The sequence below is a fragment of the Chamaea fasciata genome, unplaced genomic scaffold (assembly GCF_029207755.1).
Source record: "Chamaea fasciata isolate MVZ Bird 193981 ecotype frontalis unplaced genomic scaffold, bChaFas1.0.hap1 SCAF_1, whole genome shotgun sequence".
In the NCBI taxonomy this organism is placed as follows: Eukaryota; Metazoa; Chordata; class Aves; order Passeriformes; family Sylviidae; genus Chamaea; species Chamaea fasciata.
In genome coordinates this window covers 143,463,346-143,484,774 of record NW_027094086.1, presented here as the reverse complement: position 1 = coordinate 143,484,774, position 21,429 = coordinate 143,463,346, and the positions used below count along the sequence as shown (strand labels likewise).

At 39.5% G+C, this 21,429-nt stretch overlaps 1 protein-coding gene across 4 annotated transcripts in view; it reads left to right on the top strand.

The window, feature by feature from the left end:
- ZMYND11 (zinc finger MYND-type containing 11) overlaps positions 1-21,429 on the top strand; it is a 105,206-nt gene that overhangs the window by 70,015 nt on the left and 13,762 nt on the right. For 2 of the 4 annotated variants that reach the window (XM_066200618.1, XM_066200627.1), the window contains exons 4-11: positions 4,278-4,322; positions 7,089-7,250; positions 16,156-16,233; positions 16,591-16,683; positions 18,143-18,230; positions 19,338-19,393; positions 20,197-20,274; positions 20,822-20,940. In XM_066200618.1, the coding sequence (XP_066056715.1) occupies positions 4,278-4,322; positions 7,089-7,250; positions 16,156-16,233; positions 16,591-16,683; positions 18,143-18,230; positions 19,338-19,393; positions 20,197-20,274; positions 20,822-20,940 (719 nt within the window). The remainder of the gene's footprint in view (positions 1-4,277; positions 4,323-7,088; positions 7,251-16,155; positions 16,234-16,590; positions 16,684-18,142; positions 18,231-19,337; positions 19,394-20,196; positions 20,275-20,821; positions 20,941-21,429) is intronic. The other 2 variants (XM_066200634.1, XM_066200643.1) reach the window with 2 other exon arrangements.

Sequence of the window (21,429 nt, the reverse complement as noted above, 5' to 3'; positions counted from 1 at the left end):
CACCATTTACCTGCTGCAAAGATGGAGTAAGTCCTCTGAGCCATCAAGGAATTAATCACACCTTCCTCGGTTTGAAGCCTAACCTTTTCATCATTGTTCTGATGAAAAGATAAAAGCAGATCCTGTAGGCTACTGAGAGGATGTTTACAGAAGGATTCCTGCTTGCTAAGGAATAGGTGGAGCCAGGGACGTGGCACAAAGAGAAGGCTGACCCAAAGGGCAGTATGAAGATTGCCCTCACAGTAGGCTAAGGCCTCTGGTGAAAAACAAACACAGTGTCCACACTGCATTCAGGAAAATACTGGGAATGATCTTCCATGAAACATAGTGCTTGTTCAACCCAGGTATTATTTGGTATATGCTGGTGTCTGAGTGGAAATCAGTACATCTGCCAGAGACCCCTGATAAGCTGGAGATTTCTTACTGGCTGCTGTACCCAATGAGATAGAGCCTGTTTAAAATAGAGGCCAGTGTGCACGTAGCACATCCACTTGCACTCTCTGAAAAAAAAAAAAAAAAAAAAAAAAAAAAGGCGTAAGGCTCTACAGACAATCAGCCACACTTTGTAAAACTCCTCTTACTGCAGAGCTGTTGCTTGGAAGTTGAACAGAATTGCAAAAGCAGTGGATCGATGGGCAAAGGGAGGCATTTCAAAGCTGAGCTAAATGCTGGTTTAGTATTTCTGCATTTCAGGGCTGTTAACAATTGCTCCTGTCCAAGCCTGTTTCAGGTTGCCTTTTGTGTGGGGCAGGGATTCCAGTATTTATACCTTGAGAGAAGTACAAAACTGATAAATGAAGTGGGCAGTAGCTATTTGCAGCAAATGTGGAAGTAAAAAGCATTTCTTCAGGTTTTGTACTGGAGGACAGAAGTGTCATAGGTAGTGCACCCCCACCGTGGGTCCTGATAGTCGTGAGTCGTAAAGATGTACTGCAAGGTTTTAGCAATTACCTTTAGTAAAGCTCATGTCTAATTGAGAAAGCTTTGATGGAGCAGATGCTGCCTGAAAAAGACGGAAAGGAACTGATTTATTAAGAATGGAAAATGTGTTTAAACAGAAATATATTCTGTTTCGTTTAATGTGAGTGGGGGTATAGGTTCCTGCAGCATTCCCTGAGTCCTCTTGGAGAGAGGACCCGGATACCAGAGAAGAGTAATGAAACGGTAGATACATCCATGCTAGAATGCAGCACCCCACTTCTTAGATAATAAAGGCTTTTAATTTACAGCAGAAAGTTTGAAATATGAAAGATAAAGTAGAGGAGATAGGAATTACTTCCCAACAGCAGATGATGATTGGTTCATGTTGCAAAACCTAAGCAAAATCAAAAAGGTGAGAAAAAGTGCGTCATTCTTGTGAGGCATTTATTTCAGTGTATCTTTCTACTTGATATGGACTGGTAGTCAACTCTGTTGGGTTCCAGTGAAGAGTTACTGAAGGCCAGCAAAGAAACGTTGACATCAGAATCCAAGATTTGAAAAGCTTCTCTCTTAGTTGAAGGGGGGAAAATGTAAAGAACTCTGATGTTAAAGCTGATGGAGGTGAGAAGAGATGGAAGTGTTCCTTATGGCTGTTCCCAAATCCTAAAATATCAGAATCCGGAACATTTGCTTCAGAAATTGTATCTTTAAATTGGGCATGGCCTATCTCATTATGTGTTAAGGAGATGGGGATCTGAGAAATAGTAGGAACTGTTTTATTGACATTCTTTAAAGGGTTATGAAATAGTCATGGAAAGATTACACTGAAGTCTTGGGCTGGTGATTTGAAAATATCTTGAAATAAATGTAGCATGCAAATAGTACGATTTTTAAATAATTTATATTTTTAAATTACTTCTTTCTGCTGGCATGGACCTTGTTGCCATTCTAGATTCCACCACTGTGACAGACCAAAAGTGTTATGATACACAGTGGGTGAAACCTACTGTGTATCTGCTAATTCTCTTCGTTTAGACTATTGAAAAACTGCCCTAAGTTTCTTATTTACTGGGCAGCTGGAGCTCTAGAGACTGTTAAAGCATAGACACCATGCAGGGCTGACAGTGAATTTTTGCACAGGAGGGTCTGAATGAAAATCCGGTGATCTGGAAGGAGCTGTGTGTGCATGAGTGTTGGGGAGAGAGAGGGGAACGCCACAGCAGCACACATGTAAAGGCAGCACTGGAGAAGCACTTAAAACTGAACAACTGGGGGAAAAATGGTGCAAAGACTGTTATGGGACAAGTGCCACACAGAAAATGCTGGGAACCATGAACTCCATGGGAAATTATTTCCTCCATTTGCTTCATATTGAGTTTAGGACAACAGAACTGTATGTATACTATTCATAAATAAACATGATCATGCCAAAGGGATAACTGACTTATAACTGTCTTTCCCATCTATGTGACCCTTTTTTTTTTTTAGCTTACTGTTGGGTCCAAAGGATATCCAAAATTTGGATTGTTTGGGAAATCTAGTTCAACAGTGTGAAACCAGCAAATCCCCATGAGGGGGAGTTTCATGAATAGAGTTTTGCTTTTTTCCCCCCTCCCTTTTCCTCTCTCCACCTGATAGTAGAGTGACTTAATACCGAGTATCTGGGCTACCATTAAGGGACTTGGAGAAAACAAATGAACAGGTAAGAAATGAGCTATGTTAATGGAATGTGCATTATAAAACGGCAAAGTGGTCCTTTTAGACAAAGTCTAAGAAAGGAGGTTATACTGTTTTCATCTGCTATGCCTACAAATAATTTATATGAAAATGAAAATTTATTGCTTGTTTTAACATCTTTTTTTTACAATAATTATGGGCTTGCTGTGGTGTGGAAGTGACCTAATAGTTACAATTGTGACCTCTAAGTTATTGTTAATTTTACTGTCAGTATGTGCTTCACATCTCCTACTTAATGGTATGCTAATTGTACAGCAGGATGTCACATTCTCCAACATACAGATTCCCTATTTCAATTACAGCTAAGTAAATCTCCATTACTAATGAGTAAGCATTTCTTTTCCATGTACATTTGCATTATAATGGACATTTTCTTTGTGCTCTAAAATTATTCTTTCCTTGACAACAACTCTGTGTTTTATTTTACAGTAAAGGCTACGACATGATGATTCATTCCTTTCTGTTGGGTTTATCTGTATTTAAATTGTCAAATGTTCTGGATAGCCTGACATTTTCTATCCCATGTTATTTTTCTGTACCTCCAGAATAAATGTATGTATTTGCTTTAAGACAGCCTACTTAAGACAAATGACAAAGAAAAGTAAGCTTACGTGCCGGTCATAAATTAAGATGTATTTTTGAAATTGTTGCAGTACTGCACTCATGTTGCTGAGAAATCTCAGCTATTTCTGTCAGTGCAAAGTGACCTTTATGATACAGTGTTTGACGCATTTGAATATAAAGAACGAGTGACCACTTGTGACCCATACGATTGCAAGATCCCGCTCTGCTTAACAGAGCGTAGCTCTTAGGCTATCACACGCAGTCCCCCAAATTCATTTGCTGCCCTGCTGATGCATAGATCCACGAATGCAGCGGGCAGCTGGGCAGAACGAAAGGGGAAGGCCTCCTGTTGGCTCTCGGTTACGCGGCTTTGCTGCCAAATCCGCTCCCTCTCGGGGCCGGTCACTGGTGCCGCTGCACCGCTGAACTCGGGCGGCCGGCAGAGGATTCCCTTTGTCTGCCGGCACAGTGACCCGGGAGGCCTCCCCTGCCCTGCGCCAGGAAACCGAGTCCCCGTGCCGGAGATCCTTCCTGCAGTCTGCATGGCCCTGGGAAAATGTACCACCTCCCATACACAAATAAGGACTGTGAGTTGTATTGGTAAAGTGATAGCCTAACCTTGGATAATATGCAGCAAAGGTGTTGCTTTGCTTTTGGTGGGGCCACTCCCCGTGCAGTAAATTATTGTTAGAAGGATCTTTTTTAGACGCCCGCAGAAGGTTTACGTATCAAAGAGAGTGCATTAATTAACAGTCATTAATATTCTTGATGATTTTTAAATTGGCCTGGTGGTGGGTTGTGTATATGGATAAGAATGATGGGTGTTGGGTTCTTTTAATCATATAAATACATGGGATTTTTAAAGAAATAAAATGTGGTGAAAGTGTCAGGTAGCATTCCAGGAATGCAGGAGGAAATGTTTGCAACCAGAAGTTAGAACGAACAGATTGATTTCCTGGTCACTGTGCATGAATTCTTTCTAGCCTTGTGTATATCCTGATAATCAGATGGCTTACAGTATAGATACAAAGTTTGTTTTGTTTTTATTTTGAAAGGCCTACGGTATGCAGCCTTTTTCCCAGACAGCAGCAAAAAACAAGGTGAACAATTTTTGCACTATGTGGTTTTGAATTCTGTCATATTTTCTATTACGTTTCTGTCTTCCATTAGGATAGCTTAGTTTACTCTCTTAGCCACCACCATCATCCATATCACTCCCGCTCCCGAGTTGAGTGTGCATCCCGAGTGCCGGGCGGGCTCCGGGGCTGGCAGTGGCCGCTCGGATGTCGCAGCTCCCGCCGCTGTCACCGCGGCCGCCCTTGGGCCGCCGCTTTCGGGAGCGCCCGGCGACACCTGGCGGTGCGAGCGGGAACTGCAGCCCCGCCGCGCCCGCGGCTGCGGGAGCGTCCTGACCTGCCCGTCCCCGAGAGTTGGCAGCCGGAGCCGGGCACAGCTAAACTAATCCCATATCCTGCATGAAAATAAATAAATAAATTAACAAATAAAGTGCGGGGAGCGCATTCCCCTCCCATTCACACTTAGGGAAACCGAGAGAAGCAATAACCAACATTTCATTGCTGTTGGGGGAAAATTAATGCCTCTGACCTCGCTATTGAAGTCAATAGGCCAGTTGTCCACAAGGGTTATGTACCTTTTTTATCGTTTTTTACTAGCTTTTCAAATGTATTGCACAAATAAGTGTTTTATGTATACTTATGCACTAAATATACTGCATTAAACTAAAACTTTTTTCTGCGAAGAACCTTGTATTTAGAAATAATGAGATTTTCAAAACTTTACAGTGCGAATACTGAAGGAAGCCTCTTCTGGTGTTTTATTTAATGTCATGGTTTCTGGCTTGAGTGTATGAGTTTTCTTGCCAGCAAATATATTTCCGTATGTTTATGAAATTCCACATCTCTTTGCCAGCATATTTCTTAACAATGGAATATCTGGGAGATATGAATACGTAACTAGTGCAAATAAAAGTTAAGGACCTTGGAGTCCTGATTCTGTGGTGAAATTGCAGGACCTCTTGGGGTCTTCTCAGTTTAATTTTTATCTAAATATACATTCAACCAAACCTGGTTATTTTTCTTGCTTAATTGGCCCTTTACTGCCATCTGATTTTTTTTTCCATTTCATATATACAGTTAATATAAATGAAATACAAAACTCTACTTTATCCTGATTTTTCTCAGTCTTCAGGCAAATCAAGTACACCAACAATGCAGTATCTTTAGTTGTTAACAAAATATCCTAAAGAAAGGGTTCCCAAAGTACACAGCCACGAGACTTTGGAGGGGAATGATTTGGTGAAAAAGAATATGTTCTTTTTAGCCAAATTTGGTGGTGTTATGCCATTTTGAGATACACAGAATTTGCCAATAAAATGAAATGAGGAGAAATGACAGAAGGTCAAGTAACACTGTTAATCTGCATAACAAAGGAGGGCAAAGTTCTGAGTTCAAAAATCACTGCTTAAGATTTCATAGGACGGTTTTTTCCCCCCTCTAAACTTGCTGCCCCTGCAATCCAGCATCCATGGTACATCGACTTTAGTGCAGGCAGTCTGGGTTGAGGCTGTCCCAAAATCTCTTGTGTTCACGGGGGCTCTGGTCAGATGAGTTCTGTACACAACACAGCTGCTCTTCAGCACAAGGGACTGGAGGTGCCACTTGAGAGTGGCACTTCTTACACTGCTCTGCTGGAGGAGACCTTTCACACAAGGACCGCAGTTCCCAGGCACAGAATAATGGAAATCAGACAAATGCCAGTTCTGGCAGTCGGTGGGAATTGCTAACTCCACCTTTACAACATGACATTAGAAATAGCTTGATCACATTTTTATCAAGATAATTTATTGAAGAATAGGAGTAGTTTTTTTCAGAGATCTAAACCCATTGAAAAGTGACATTTGACATGAAAAGGCATTGGGAGTTTTATCTGAGATATGACAGCTATTTTGTCTTCTAAGTGTAGAGAAAACTGTGGCATTTCAGATAACAAACATAAACATTTAACAGTGGCCACTGGCAATTCTGCTTGGTTTTAGAACTATAGATTCCTAGAGCAAAATTCTGCCTCCAAATTATGTGCATGCTGCTCTCATTTATTTCAGCAAAGCTTGTGCATGTTTCAAAGGTCAGAATTTGGCCGTTGGGGGTGAATTTTCAAGGAGGAGTATATTAAAGACATCTGTGCATCAGCAGAACCATATCCTTTGTCTTCTGTAGAACATTTCAGGAATGAGCCGGGTGCTGTTGAGCACGGCAAGTGAAACGTTTTATATTTTTTGGATTGCATTGGGATTGCTTAGCAGAAACATTTCTTGCAGTAATTGGTTCATGATTTCATTTATTTCTTGTAACTCAACACTTTGATGCTGCAAAGTTGTCAGTTTTAAGAGAGTAAAGACTGGAAGGGACTGCCCTTCAGAAAATTACAGTTGAAAATATAAAATAACAATCAAACTAAGTGAAATAGTCCAAGAAAATTGGTATGGTCTGTTGAGGTGCACAAACTCTTGTTTGCAGTCTAATACAGAGAGGTCAACAAATGTTTTACACAGAGGTAGAAAACAAACCCACTTTTCATTGTGGACAGAGCTCATATTTGAAACTGTAACTAATCAGACACTTGAAAAAATTAAAACTTGGCATTCATATTCTATTGGAATTAGTGTGTATTCAATTGATGAAGATCTTTAAGCACATAGGTTTTCCCCTGTTTTTTAAACATTATACACTTCTTAAAAATGTTTATAATGTCTAATTGCTGCTGGATTTCAAGACATATCAATTTTGTTCTTAGTTCCTGCAGATTTTGACAGAATGTCATACCAAAATATTTTGTATTTTTTGTAGGACTGGGAAACAGAAAATCATGACTGGTATTGTTTTGAATGCCATTTGCCTGGAGAGGTGTTGATATGTGACCTGTGTTTTCGTGTGTATCATTCCAAGTGTTTGTCTGATGAGTTCAGGCTTAGAGACAGCAGTAGTCACTGGCAGTGCCCAGTTTGCAGGGTGAGTACCTATGAGATTTCATGTGCTGATTAGAGGATTGATATTCATTAATAGATTTATTAAGGTGTCCAGATGGTCTGGCCAGGTTAACGGGTAAAGAACTGAATATTGAAACAATGGTACATACCTAGAGCATCTGTACAGAGGTACCAAAATGTGGTGCATGCAGCAAATGGCCACTTTTGAAGACTCTAGCAAGTTTTACTTGCACAATACCCTGTGTCAGAGAGTGTGTACCTGAGTGCAGTAAAGTGTGGGAACCTTCAACAAGAGTAAACAAATTGCTGTATAAGATGCTACTGTTTTTACTTAATGTCATTTTAATGAATCATTTTTGTATTTTGATGACTTGCATTCTCTTAGTCTTTTATTGTAATGGTATTTTACATTATAAAGCAACACTCGTTACTGGTGAGGCTAGTATCAAAAATATGGAGTCAAATCCTGCTTTTCATTTACTGGTGTGGATTCTATTGGTGTAAAAAGGGCAGTATGGATTTCACTCATGGCATCCATATCTATGTTGCTTTTCCTTTAGGAATGCTATTCTTATGAGTATGGCAGGGAGACAGCAAGAAGCATTTTTTATATACTTTCCAAGAATGGGCAGATATGTTGTCTACATGTCATTAGAAGATTAAACATTCTGGTCAGGATGGTGCTTACTGATAGCTAGCCTTGAATCAGCCAAGTACCTGCTGCTGTTGTCATGTCTGTGTCACCTCCCCAAGAGGAGCACTTCCCCGGGCTTCCTACAGAGCTAGGCTCCCTTCCTGTGGAAGGAATAATGAATATCAATGTTTCAGATAAAAATTGTTGCTACAGAAAGGCATAAAACTGCCAGTTCCGCTTTGTCTAGGATTGCTGGAGAGAGAGGCAATTCCTTTGCTAAAAGCTTGGATTAGCTGTAGAGCAGCCGACTGACCTTAAGATGATCTGTGCTGCAAGGAATGTAAGGTTTCAGGAACTTTATGGGATGGGGAAGCACTTGTTGAAAACATGTGGATTGTTTTGTTTCAAAACAGCACTTTATGACTGCTGTTGCCTTAGAATGAGTTCCAAAAAACCTGTTGCTGTTGCCTCAGATTGGGAGCTCCCAAGGTTTAGGGAAACAGCAAGAAAATCAGGCCTGCCTTAAGGAAGCTGAAAGTAATGAAAAAGAAGCAGTGGCAGGGAAAAAACTGTTAAGAATAAAGACATACTGTATCACTCCATATTGAATTGCTAGTGTTTTAATTTAGCTACTCAATATTCTCTCTGTTAAAAACAAAAAGTATGACCATATATAGATGAATTACAGAAAATCTCAGACTTTTAAATAAATCTCTTTAATAATTGTTGGGTCTTGTAATAAGTATTGATAACTCCTATAAATAGTTAAAATTAGATAAACTGCATCCAGTCTCCACTCTAGTTTGCCAGGAATTTTAGATGATGCCTGATGAAAGTAGAGAATGTGGATGGTTTATGCCACCTTGTGTGTATGAGGTGGTTTCATAACATCCATCTTGCAGCATGGATGTCCTCAGAGTGGAAATGCTGAATCATTGCTTGAAATACACTCTGATACGTCAGCTTTGAGAACAGTTTGACTTTCACCATGAAGCCATGAAGTCCTTTATGGCAATGATATTAAATAAATGTTTACCTTAAAAAAAAAAAAATTCTGTGAAACTTGAGCCATGTGCACTCTGCCTGTCTTTCTGCATATTGGCTCCTTTTTTCTTATACAAATATTAAGAAGAGGTTTTGGGGGCTCTTAAACACTTCCTGCCCCAGAGGCCTTTGGCTTGCTTAGTCCCTCAGGTGATGATCAACCTATTTTTGTGGATATTGCCATTGTGAATGCCTTGGCATCCTTTTTCCCCCTCTGCCAGCAGCTCCTATTTTTCTTGTCGTTAATTCAAATCCCTTCAAGCCCTCATTCTGCAACTTGGACTAAGGAGGTTTGCACAGTCCTTGTAAGTGTGGGAGTCAGCATCCCTGTGTCAGTATTCATCCTTCAGTATTCTGCTACTTTCTCCCCACCCTCCTAGGAAATGACTGCTCTAATTTCATTTTAAAAGCAAGAAAGTGGCCTATATTCAAAAAACTAATAGTGTGGAGAGAGCCCTGGCTGATGTCCAGAGGGCATAACAGAGCTTAACCATCTTGCATAAGGGCAGTGGGGGATTTACATGGCGTTATCAGCAGTAAATATGTATCTTCAAGAAAAAAGATAGCTGGGACAAAGAGATACATATATTTTCATATTTAATTCCATAACTGGACATAGAACTTTTCACTTGGAGATTTCAAAGCTCTTTACAAAGGTGAAATAAAAGCATGTTTAAAACATAATATATTGGGAAAAATCATCTAAGAACACTTCATTCTTATGTAAAGATTGCCTCTGTAATGCTGCCAAGGTCAGCAAGCCTTTGGATTTTTCATTTCACAATTGCTGGGTGTATTGGTTTGATCAACCTGTGCAGCTTTATCTTGCACACTTGACTACTCAGAAATATTTTATAAAGGCCATTGCTAAGGATTTGTTCATAACTTAAATTTTTTACCCCCTATGTAATTTATAACAATCCCTTTCAAACCTTGTTCTGAACTCTGTTTGCCTGCCTGTGGTTTTTCTCTATTGCATCCATAAACAACAATGTCCAGTTCCTCATTTGTTTCTTTTTTAAAATTGATGGTACCACTCTGAATATTTTTGTACCCTATATAACTCTCAGCAGGAGTCAAAAGTCAAACAAAGTTCAACTCAAACCACATTGCACTGATTGAAATTTTTCCCTGACTGTTGACTAATCATTGTCTTAAGTGAAATAAATTGGCATTATCAGCAAAATTCCTGGTAGACAGGTTACAGGAGAAAAAATTAATATTAAATGAGCTTAGAGATTACATTTTTCACTGCTGGAATAGTCCATTCCAGACAGGATTAGTCAACTTGCTCTCTGAAGGATGTAGGAGACTTGTACATTTATTGCTTCTTTTCAGTTAAATAAAACAAGGGAATTCATTTTCTTCAGCTGTTAATATAGTACCTAAAGACTACAAAAAGTACTGCCAAAATACTAATTTTTTGGAAGGGGAATAGATATATACAAAATTATGAATAAGAGAATTTTGATCATGTTGGTGTAACTGACTATTATTATGCCTTGTCTAAAAATCCAAATTAAAAAAAATATATAAGAAGGCAAAATTAAGCATTTTGATATATCATTTGTCGCAGAGAAATAGATTTTGATTTATGAAACAGCAGGAAAGAATTAGCCATGTGGTTTCACTTGACTCCTAATTTTTTTTACAATCATCTGATCAGAGATTGGTCATCCATGCATGTTCTTGGCAAGGACTTAGAGCAAATATACCTATCATAGTGAATATTCCAATATTCCTGGGGTGTATACATAGGAGACTAAAGTAATCTGTAGAGCTTAAGATATTAAATACTGTGCTGGTAAGTATTCTGATAGGCTTTTTCTCAGTTCTGGTACAGTACTGAGCATTTCCTGGAGTATGTAAAAATAAAAATAAACCATTATGCAGTTCACAATCAACTTCAGACAAAATTTGACAAGTGAGGATGACAAGCAGTAGACAGAAGCAAAGGAAGATGGAGGTTACTTAAGTGAAGTTACTCAAGTGCTTAGATCAGGGGGCTTTAGGTACCAGCTTTAGGTACCAGTCAAGGTGGTTAATGTAAAATACAAGGAAGGAGGAAAGAATTTGGCTTTACTGACTTATTTCATAGTGTTATGGTAGGAGTTTGAGACCTGTATGGGGAAACATATTCTTGAAACAGTATACTGCTACTAATAGTAGTCATGGGTTGCTGGGTAAAGGCAGTCCTAGTGTGGGACCAGTTTTAGCAGCACATGGCTCAGTGGACAGAGCCCACACCTGTGAGGTGTTAGTCCTCACCAGTCCCTCCCGTGCACCCTGCAGTAAATCAGGGTGCTGACAGAACTGGGTGCTGCACAGGACATACTGAATAAAGTATAAAGGATTTTGTCCACAGCAGTGAGAAAACTGGGAAACCTCCACTTAGAGCCTGCTGCCACCTTCTTTGTGCAGATAAAAGCATATTTAATTCATATGATGCTTCATATTCAGAAAGTGCTTAATGCACCATACAAGTGGAAATCAATTTGTGGAGTCAGTTGTAACATTTCCAAAAGCACCTGATGCTTTAAAAAGTCTGATTTTACTGCATCTGATCATGAAAGAGGCAAGTCTTGGGACATATTTTGCTCCTGCAGGAGCTTTTCTGTGTGATACTTAGGGCACACAGTGCATTGATTGCTCTGAGACCCATTTCATGTGCCTGCATACCTTTCTTAATGGTACAGGAAACATGAGGACCTGAGGGTTGGTAGTTTGAGAGGGTGGTGGAGCGGTAAAGCTTTCCATATGTAGCACCAAATTCCTCTGGCAATTTAAGCCCCAAAGAAGTCCAAGGGCCAGTGTGTAAAGAAAGAAATTTCTAAAGAGCAGTGGTGAGTGTATGTTAGACTCATGCTCATAGTTCCCCTCTGCAAATAGGCCCCTGGAAACCTGAATTGCTTCTGAAAATGCAACTGATGGCTTAGAAACAGATATCTGTCGTTGAGCAGCCTTCACATAATCCATCACTGAACTGAAATGCAGCTCTTTGATATGTGTATGCCCAGGAGAGGTGAGAGAGGAAGGGAAAAAGTATTCATTAATGGGAGATTATAGGGAAACAGAAACCTCTTTAAACAGTGCAAATGTAATTTAAATGCTTATAGCTAGACAGAATGCTGGCATTGACACCTTGCGTTTCTTTGAGTTTTCCTATTTTGTTCCTCTTCAAATGAAAGACTGCAGCAACTGCAGCACAATGGCCACTGCCACCCTGGGAGTTGAGAGCTAACTCAGATTGCAGAGGTTTGTCACTTCCATCATCCCTGGTGCTACTGCAGGATGGAGTGTTTCTTGGAAGTGCCCCTAGCTTCTCTTAGCCTCATGTGGTTCGTAAAGTCTCGCAGTGAAGTCCTGCACTATAAGCATGTCAGAATTGCTAAGTAAGTCACACCTGCATGGTGCAATCAATATATTGCTACCCTCTTGAACAGCTAGGCCGTATAATTAATCTGGAATATTAAATATGAAGAGCAATGTAACCTTAAGGTACCAGCTTCTAAGAAACAGATGTGCTGCAGAGCATAAGGCTCATATAAGGTATTTCCTGCACCCACAAGAAAAGAGTTAGGCTGCAGGCTTGGCCTTTCACCTACCAAATCTCATTAATCTTCTACATGAGGATTGCTATTGTGAAGGTTATTACTTCACTCCTTCATCCCCTGTGTAAACACACAGGCCTGACCAAGTCTTTCAGTTTGCCTTGATTCAAAGCAGAGGGTTTGCAGATTTCTCTAAAGCAGTGGTGTGACCTAGGAATTGTCCATGTTGCAGGTTAACCCCAGCAGGCAACCATGCACCACACGGCTGCACTCTCATGTCTCCTCAACTCCCAAATGGGAAAGATAACAAAACAAAGGTGGTGCAAAGGCAATCCCTCCCCACCCTCATGGGTAGATCAATGCCCAGACAGTTCCTGAGTTCAAGATGGCTAAATTCCCCCTAGGGCCCTTCTTCCTCCTTTCCATGAGGTTATATGGCACGGAATAGCTCTTTGGTTAGTTCAGGTTGTCTGCCTTGTTGTGTCTTCTCCCAGTCTCTTGTGTCCTCCCCAGACCATTCACTGTGGGGGCAGAGTGAGAAACTGCCAAGGCCTTTACACTGGGCAGGCACTGCTCAGCAAGAGCTAAAACATCCATGTGTTACCAAGACTGTTTTGGTCACAATTCTAAACCACGTCACCATACGAGCTGCTGTAAAGACAATTACTTTCATCCCAGCCAGACCTGGTACAGTCCTACATTAGGATAATTTATCCCACAAATAGGCTATCTAAAAGCATGAGGATCCTGACATTTTGGGGGCTGGATTGAATCTCAGCAGTCTCCTTGAAACAAACTTGAACTTGACAAGGTTTCCAGTAGAGTATCTTAGTAGATCTGACAGGGAAAAGATAGTGGAGCTTGCCACTATCATTGTCTTTGTTTCCTGAAAGTAGGAAATTAGCAGACCTAATTTTAATTTATATTTGCTTCTATATCACTCTGCCTATAAAGGGGACCTGAGAGTGGGTATATTGTCTTGTGTCAGAACAATATAAATAGATTTTATGCAAATCATAGTCCCCATCTAATATTATCTATGTTCTTGCTTTAAGTGGCCCTAGGTCGACTTCTCTGAGACGACTTCAAATCTTCAAAATACAAAAGAGGGAGTTTTTTTAATAAAATCTTAGACATTTTCCATTATAACTTCCAAAGAATGTGTGAATGCTACCTCCTAAATGGTTAATTATTGTTGAAAAGTGAATGAAGTGCTTGAAATGTTACTTGCTTTCTACAAAGGGTGAGCAACCTTGCCATAAAAAGACATTTTGCTGGCTCATAGGCTCCAATTACCTAAATTTATTACCTTTCAAAATTTAGTAGAGGAACATGGAGATCAAGTTTTTCTTAAAATAAATCAGTGTAAGGAATTGAAAGAAAAGTGGAAAAATTAAAGTTTGCCAGAACTGGCAAGTTAATTATATAATTTTCATTGGTGCCTAAGCTGATATTAATTGCTGACATCAATAACTATACAAAGCCAGCTATCTATCTTTTCTTATGAACTGAAGGATAAGACTGTAAACCATCTATCTCAACAGTCTCTTTCAAACTGTCCTGCACAGCAAGGCATGAAAAATGGTTCACATGAATTCTGAAATACTTTCAAAGGTTGATAAATTCAGAGCCATGTCAGAAAAAGAGGTGTAGGACTAGTCAGTGCATGTGAGTTTTATTGTGTCCTTTTAAGTTTCAGTCTTTTAAAATGCTGTGTCATTAGCAAGCACACAGCACTCCAGTGCCTGAAATGACAAAATGACAGCAGTGTTTCATAATGCAGATAATTTAATGCACATTTGGGTTTTCATTTGCAGCGGCAATGTTGGTTTATGAGAAACTGAGTAGGTGATTTGAATTCCAGCAGAATGCACGTTCTCTCAGCAGTCAGAGTGAAACATGAATGTACAGAATGTGATTCAAATATATAGTGCAGGATAAATTCTCTGTCAGTCCCGAGTTTGGAAGGAAGGTCAAGCAACCATTAATATTATGAAAATACTGCTTAAAGGAACTGCAGGTATTCGAAATACCTGGGGCTGGCCCTTTCCACTACACAGTTTTTCCCAGGCAGGTGGAAGCGATAGAGTTGCTATGCACAATGCAGTATCTGAGTAGGTTTGTGACTGAACTGGTATTTCAGCACAGTTTGTAATGATTCTAATTGCTGTTAAGCAATCAAATGAGCAGCCTTGCAGGTAGTGCTGTGTACAGTTTGTTTCAAGAAAGGTAGTAAGTACAGTCCTGAGATGTATAGGTTGCAAGTTTGCTGTAACACAGGGGAACAGCTTGTGGTTTTCAGTCCTCAGTATCTTGCAGAAGGAATATAAACAGGGGAGACACAATCAAACCCTATCAGCTTTTTTGTGCTAATGTGTAATTTTACTCTTGCCAAGTAAATTTGTAAAAACAGATGCTCTGTTCTCAGTGTGTGTGCTCCCTATGTCCAGAGTCATATATAAGTATTTCAATGTAAAATGGCACACTTCTAGTGACTGATAATTTTTAAGCCTCTTTTATTTACCTATTAGAACATGGATTCATTTTTTTCTTGTGTTTGCTAAGCAACCGTCATCAGCACAGTTATGTGGATCTTGCTAAAGACCATCAGATTTTGAGGATGGGGGTGTAACTGAGCCAGTTTGGTCCACACAGTTTGCACACAAGTGGTGAAATGAGGCATGAGAAGGAGAGAGCTGGCAGTCAGTGCACAAGAAGGTGTGAGGAGTAGTGAATGCCTTGCAGGGGATGTGAGCAGTTAGAAACACTTCAGGGTAATAGACCTGTAACCCATGCTGTTGTTTCGCTGTGCTTTTGTTTTGGAGAGCTACTGGAGGTAAAAGCTGGAAGGGAGGTAGCACTTTCCACCCAGCTGTTGTAGGGCCGGGCAGAGCTGTGCACTGCTGCTGTGAGCTGGGAATGAAAAGGCTGCTTTGTAAGAGCACATTAGGCACTTGCAGAGAGACACCTTCTCTTTAGCAGCACATTTTCAGTTTGCAGGGCTTCCCACTAGACTGGTTATACTTTGAAGGGTGGGGATAAGTCTCTATAATAGTGTAAGATGAGAGGAAAAAACTCTGGATCCTGAACTGCTAAGAAATAGTGATCTGTGTTCCAGGATCTGGATTATATTTTGTTAAGGAAGAACCACAAAAATCCCAGACTGCTATATTTCTTGAGCAGTAAAAAGTGCTCTGAGTTTCTACTGGCCAGAGCCAATTTGTCTTCCTCCCAGATGGTGTCACTTTGCTTAGTAAGCACATAATTTGTAGATGGTACAGGATATTATTTTTTAAATTATTTCTTATTTTACTAAAATTATTAATGCCTTGCTAATAAAAAGACCATTAAATAATTTTTTACCTGCTCCCTCAAATGATTTTCTTCGTTGCATTATTCTAATTAGACACTTTTTTATGAGAGGTTTTGACAAACTATTATGGATACAAGTGGATATAAAACTTGTAATTTTTCTGTAGCTGAGGTTCTCAGCCCAGACATAATTCAAAGCAACATATATAGTCATTGTGGCGTGTTAGTGTTACTAATTTCCCAGAAAATATTTTCCCTAAGAAATAGTATTTTATGTGATTCAAAGTTACCTTTTCAAACCAAGTGTTAATGCAGAGAAAATGTTTATTGTCTGGATTTTGACGTCAAGTTTGAAATAATAACATGATCCCATTTTTCTTTGGCAGAGTATCAAGAAGAAAAACACAAGTAAACAAGAGATGAGCACATACCTGCGATTCATAGTGTCTCGTATGAAGGAGCGGGTGAGTCTGAGGCAGGGAGGTTCATTCAGCGCTGTGCTGCACTGAGGAGGGTCATTATGGTGTGACTGTGCAGGGAGGAGGGCTACAAGAGGGTGGTTTTTATTTCTTCTGTCATAAGCACTGTGTGTGTTTTCACGTGCACTTATCAGGCCCTGTGATTTGGATCAGTGTCACCAGGTCACATGGACATTTTTCAGGTTTGAAAGACACGTAATATCATGGGTTGAGGATCCCCAGTTTTCCCCTTGTGTAGTCCCCACCTGAAATATTCCAAGCTAATGCATTTCCTAATCTTCTTTTGTGTGTTTTAAGCAGATTGCAAATGCAGTAACAAACACTGTCTCATGGTCCTTTCAGGCTATAGATCTAAACAAGAAAGGGAAGGACAACAAACACCCAATGTATCGAAGGCTGGTGCACTCAGCTGTTGATGTTCCTACTATACAGGAGGTAGAGTGACTTGCTTTCTAACTTCCACACTGGTTTTGGTGTCTTTTAACAGTGAAAGTCTAAAAAGTCCTAATCCTGTTTAATTCCCTTTATGATCAGTATTTCAGTATTGTATCCAGCATTAGATATGGAAGCTTAACATGTCAAATTTTCCTCATAAATAGGTAATCGAGTAAAACCATTTTGAGTCATGCCTAGTTTTCAGACACAGAGTATCTTCAATTCCTTTTGTACTAAGGTTATGCTAGGATCTGCAGGTAGCTAAAAGCTTCAGAGAAAGTTCTATTTAACTAAATCAATTAATATAAACTCGAGTGCCTATGTGTGCTTCTCTGGCCCAATGTTTTTCGCCATATTCTGATTTCACTCATAATGCCCTTGTGTGGGTGTCAGCTTTATAAACATCTAAATGATTCATAAAGAACCAATCACTTTGTTGATCATGAAAAACCAGACTCACCCAAAACATCTGTTTTGCATTAATTGTTCCAAAAATAAAGTACTAATAAATATATTGTCCCTTTTTCTCTGAACCAAAGGTCTGATCATGACTCATTTAAATCAACTGCACATGACCATAATGAACAGCATATTCATCTTTACTCATTCCTGCAACTGGATTGCTATGCAGTGCTGTGGTATATCTTGCCCTTTACAAGCACAGATGTGAAGAGCCTTTGTTTTGTTATTAAAATGCATGAATAAACAATAGCTTCACTCACAGTTTTGGAGACCAGCACTGCTGCCTGTCTAGAAGTGCTGGCAATACTGGTTGAGCCTGAAAATAGGTCAGGCCTTCCTTTCACTCTGTCAACTTCTCCTTCTTCCATGGAAGGTCTTTTGGCCTTGATGGCATTCTATAAGCTGATGTTGTTTTGCTTGATAATTGGAATTGTCATTAGATGTTCTTGAGAGAGCACAGCTGAAAACTCTGCATTCCCTATTGGACAAAGCCATACTAAGAAAATGAATTGCATGGCTCCATGTAGGTATTTGTTCTGAGTTTGGAAGACTAGGACAATCAGCTTTCATCAGATAATACGGACTATCAAGTAAAGATCCTGGAAGTTCAAAGGCAGTCAACATTGATTTGAAACTAGCTGGTATTTTAAGGTACAAAATGTTCACCTCAGGGAACGTGTTTCAGTCTGAACAAATGTTCTGGGCCACACCTTAAGCTGCAGCTATTCCAGATTCACCTTGTTACAACCAGGAAAATCTTTTTTAAACTTGGTCAAGTATTAAAGAAGCTATTTTACTTCTGGGCATTGCATAAAGGGCAGCCAGTGCTCGCTGCTAACAAACCATGTCAAAGAGTTCTAAGTATTCCTTTTGTATGCGGGAAAAGCAGTGTCTCATCTGTGTTGCATAATGCAGATTTCTGTGAAAGCTTCTCTGCATAAAGCAGGTAGAGCACTTTGAAGAGTTTTCTCACAGTCTTGTGTTTTCTTTTGTGTAGAAAGTGAATGAAGGAAAGTACAGGAGTTATGAGGAGTTCAAAGCAGATGCTCAACTGCTTCTACACAACACAGTGATTTTCTATGGAGGTAAAAGACTACATTTACTGCTTGCCATGTTTGATTTCTCTTTATCTGTAGGAAACTCACAACTCCAGGATGAATTTGGTATTAAGTAGTCTCAAGTGTGAATGAGGTAATTTGAATGCTCTTAAAAATCAAAGTGCATAAGGACTTTCTAGGGTCTTTTCTGGCCCACCTACTACAGAACTATTTTCATCCTCCCTGGCTAAACCTCTTAGTGAGAACTACACTTGTTCTATCCTGCTTCTTCTTCAGCAAAGTCCTAAGTCAGTCTATACTGCAGATTTTTGCCAACATACATTGGTTTTCCTAGGGCACAGTAGGGTTTTCTGTGCTGTGTCAGCAGAAACATGTACTATAGACATATTTCTTTTACTGTTGGGCAGTATCTGCCATATTGTAACAGCAAATGTAGCTACATCCACACCAGGAGTGTGCTGCTGGTACAGTGTGGAGGTACAGCCATCAGAGAAGCTGCCAGGCACTGGGAAGGTAACGAAGTCAAAAAGCACCACCACCATGTCCAGAAGCTGTAGTCAGGTCCTGTTTTCCAGAGCCACTGTTTCAGGAGGGATGTGGTTCTCCTCTGCAGACATGGCCCCCATCAGGGAGAGTGGAAGGAGGGTGGCACCAGTCTGTTTGCAGCCCCAGGAGATTCACACTGACTGGTGGGGAGAGATGTGAATAAGCCAAGAGAGGAATACATGGGTGTAAAGGGAGACTCGGAGATGAACAGTCTGTGACGCATCACTCAGAGCACAGAGCAGAGAGGAGATGTTTTAGGAACTGCAGTGTGCCATTAAGACACAGGCAGAGAAAGGAACTGAAGCAATATTAAGAGCAACTGTGTCTCCCTGCTGCTGCTTCTCCTCAGATGTGTGCATTGTTCAGTGTAAAAGCAGTATTGTGGCATATAAATATGACACAGAAAGCAAATATTGAACTGATTGTTAGAAAATTTTAAATGGAAGGGCTATCCAAGTGATTAAATTATGTTTTGTCTTCTTAAGCACGACAATTATAGCATGAAAGTCACAGCAATGACAGCTGCAAATCTTTGTGAGCACTGTGATCATACTGTGATTGTTTATACCATCTATTTTTAATTTATAGTGGACAGTGAGCAAGCTGATATAGCAAGGATGCTTTACAAAGACACCTGCCATGAAGTAAGTACTACCAAGTAACCAAGATGTAGTCAAGATACTTGATTTTCATTTCAGAATCTAAGAAATCATTCTTCATATTACAAAATAAAAATCACGTGAAAGTGAGTTAAAAATTTCTTTCAGACAGTCTAGCAGCTGATTCAGAATTCCTTTTTCTTTTGGTTTTTGTTGTTGGTTGGTTGAGTTTTGTTGTTGTTGTTGTAGTTGTTAGGGTTTTGTTGGTGGTGTTTTTTTGGTTGGTTTTTTTTTTTTTGCAACTAGATTATAATTTTAAAAACACTGATATTCAAATTTTAGTTTTGAAAATAATTGAGTAATACAGATTTGGACTAGAAATAATTGTACTTACTAATATAAATTGAATCTCAGATGAGATTCCTACTAAATTCTGTAATTGTCATCAAAACATTTCTCCACATTCAGAGGAGACCAAAAAATACAGCTGCAGAGCTGGCATACTTTCTCCTTTTGTACAGCTGAATTACTTCTTTCACAGCGTACTTTAAATATTTGATGAATTTTAAGAACTATTCTTTGCATTTCATCTATAATAGATCATTAATATGTCAATTAGTCTTCTCCCTCTGCCTGGGTTTTCTGAAACATGAATAATGTTTCTTCAAGTCGTCTTTCAGCCTCTCACAGCCCACCTCAGTTTCACACCTTTAGTTTGCATGGATGGAAGTATCTCCACCAAATTAGCAAGCAGGGCTGAAAAAATTTACTACTTAAGGGAGAGGGATGGTACTGAAATCACATAAATAGGATTTTTTTTTGCTCATTTACCTTTTTTTGTTTTTCAGCTGGATGAACTGCAGCTTTGCAAGAACTGTTTCTATTTGTCAAATGCACGACCTGACAACTGGTTCTGCTATCCTTGTGTATGTTGCTGACACAGATTTTTATTTGTTTGCTTTTCTGTATGAAAGCCTGCAGTTTTGGTGCCATTAAGGCATTGAATATTACATTTCAGGGGGATTATTTCAAAAGCATGGTTAAGACTCTGTAAGCCTGGCTATTTTACACAAGTGAAGTGTTGATTGAAGTTCAAAGCTGTAACAATATAGGTTATAAAACTTGGGAATCAGCCAGTTACAACAGTTTCACAAGAAAATAAGGAGCTTACAGAACTAAAACTTTGCTCCTGAATGAAGCTAGAAAGACAAGTCAGTTTTTAGGCTGCTTAAGATCTCTGTTTTCAATAGACAGTTACACCCTTTTCAGACTTTGTAGCTTTGGGGTTTTTTTACGTTCATCCAATCTAATCTAACAGGGAAATGTATTGTAAGAAGATAAAAATGAAAATAGCACTAGACACAAACAGTAACCTTACTCTTAAGATACTAGCATAGTATTACAGCAGAATGTTTGTGGGAGATAGCAATATAATATTTTGTATCCCCTAATAAATACAACCTTTTTTTCCAGATACCGAATCATGAGTTGGTTTGGGCCAAAATGAAAGGCTTTGGGTTTTGGCCAGCCAAAGTCATGCAGAAAGAGGACAATCAAGTTGATGTTCGCTTTTTTGGCCATCACCACCAAAGGTAATTTATTAATTCCATGTGCTGCCTTTTACAAACAATATTAAAATAATTTATCTCATCTGTCATGTTGTTAATACTGGCTCAGCTTGTTGCCAACATTAGAAATCCTGAATACTTTGCCATAATTGTTTCAGAAAATTTAAAGTTCAGTCTAACACATCTGATGTGTCCAAATTCAGTGGCTCAGAGATTCTCTTTCCGCAGTTGCCAGAAGGATGTTCCTTAATGCCATTTTAATTAAAGACAGTAAATGAACTTCAGCTGTTTCTTGAAATGTATAGCAATCTGCTAATCCAGGCCAAGGTGAAAATTGGACAGAAATGTATTCCTTCTACCAGCAGTATTGACTTCAGGCGATTTCTCATTTGAGCTGAGGCACTATAATTTTGTGCTTTAGTACCATGATATGTATCACAAATGTTTCTGTCTCACTGCTAGAACATTGACAGGCCTCCTGCTGGGAGCCAGTTTGCAATTTCAGAGAATCCC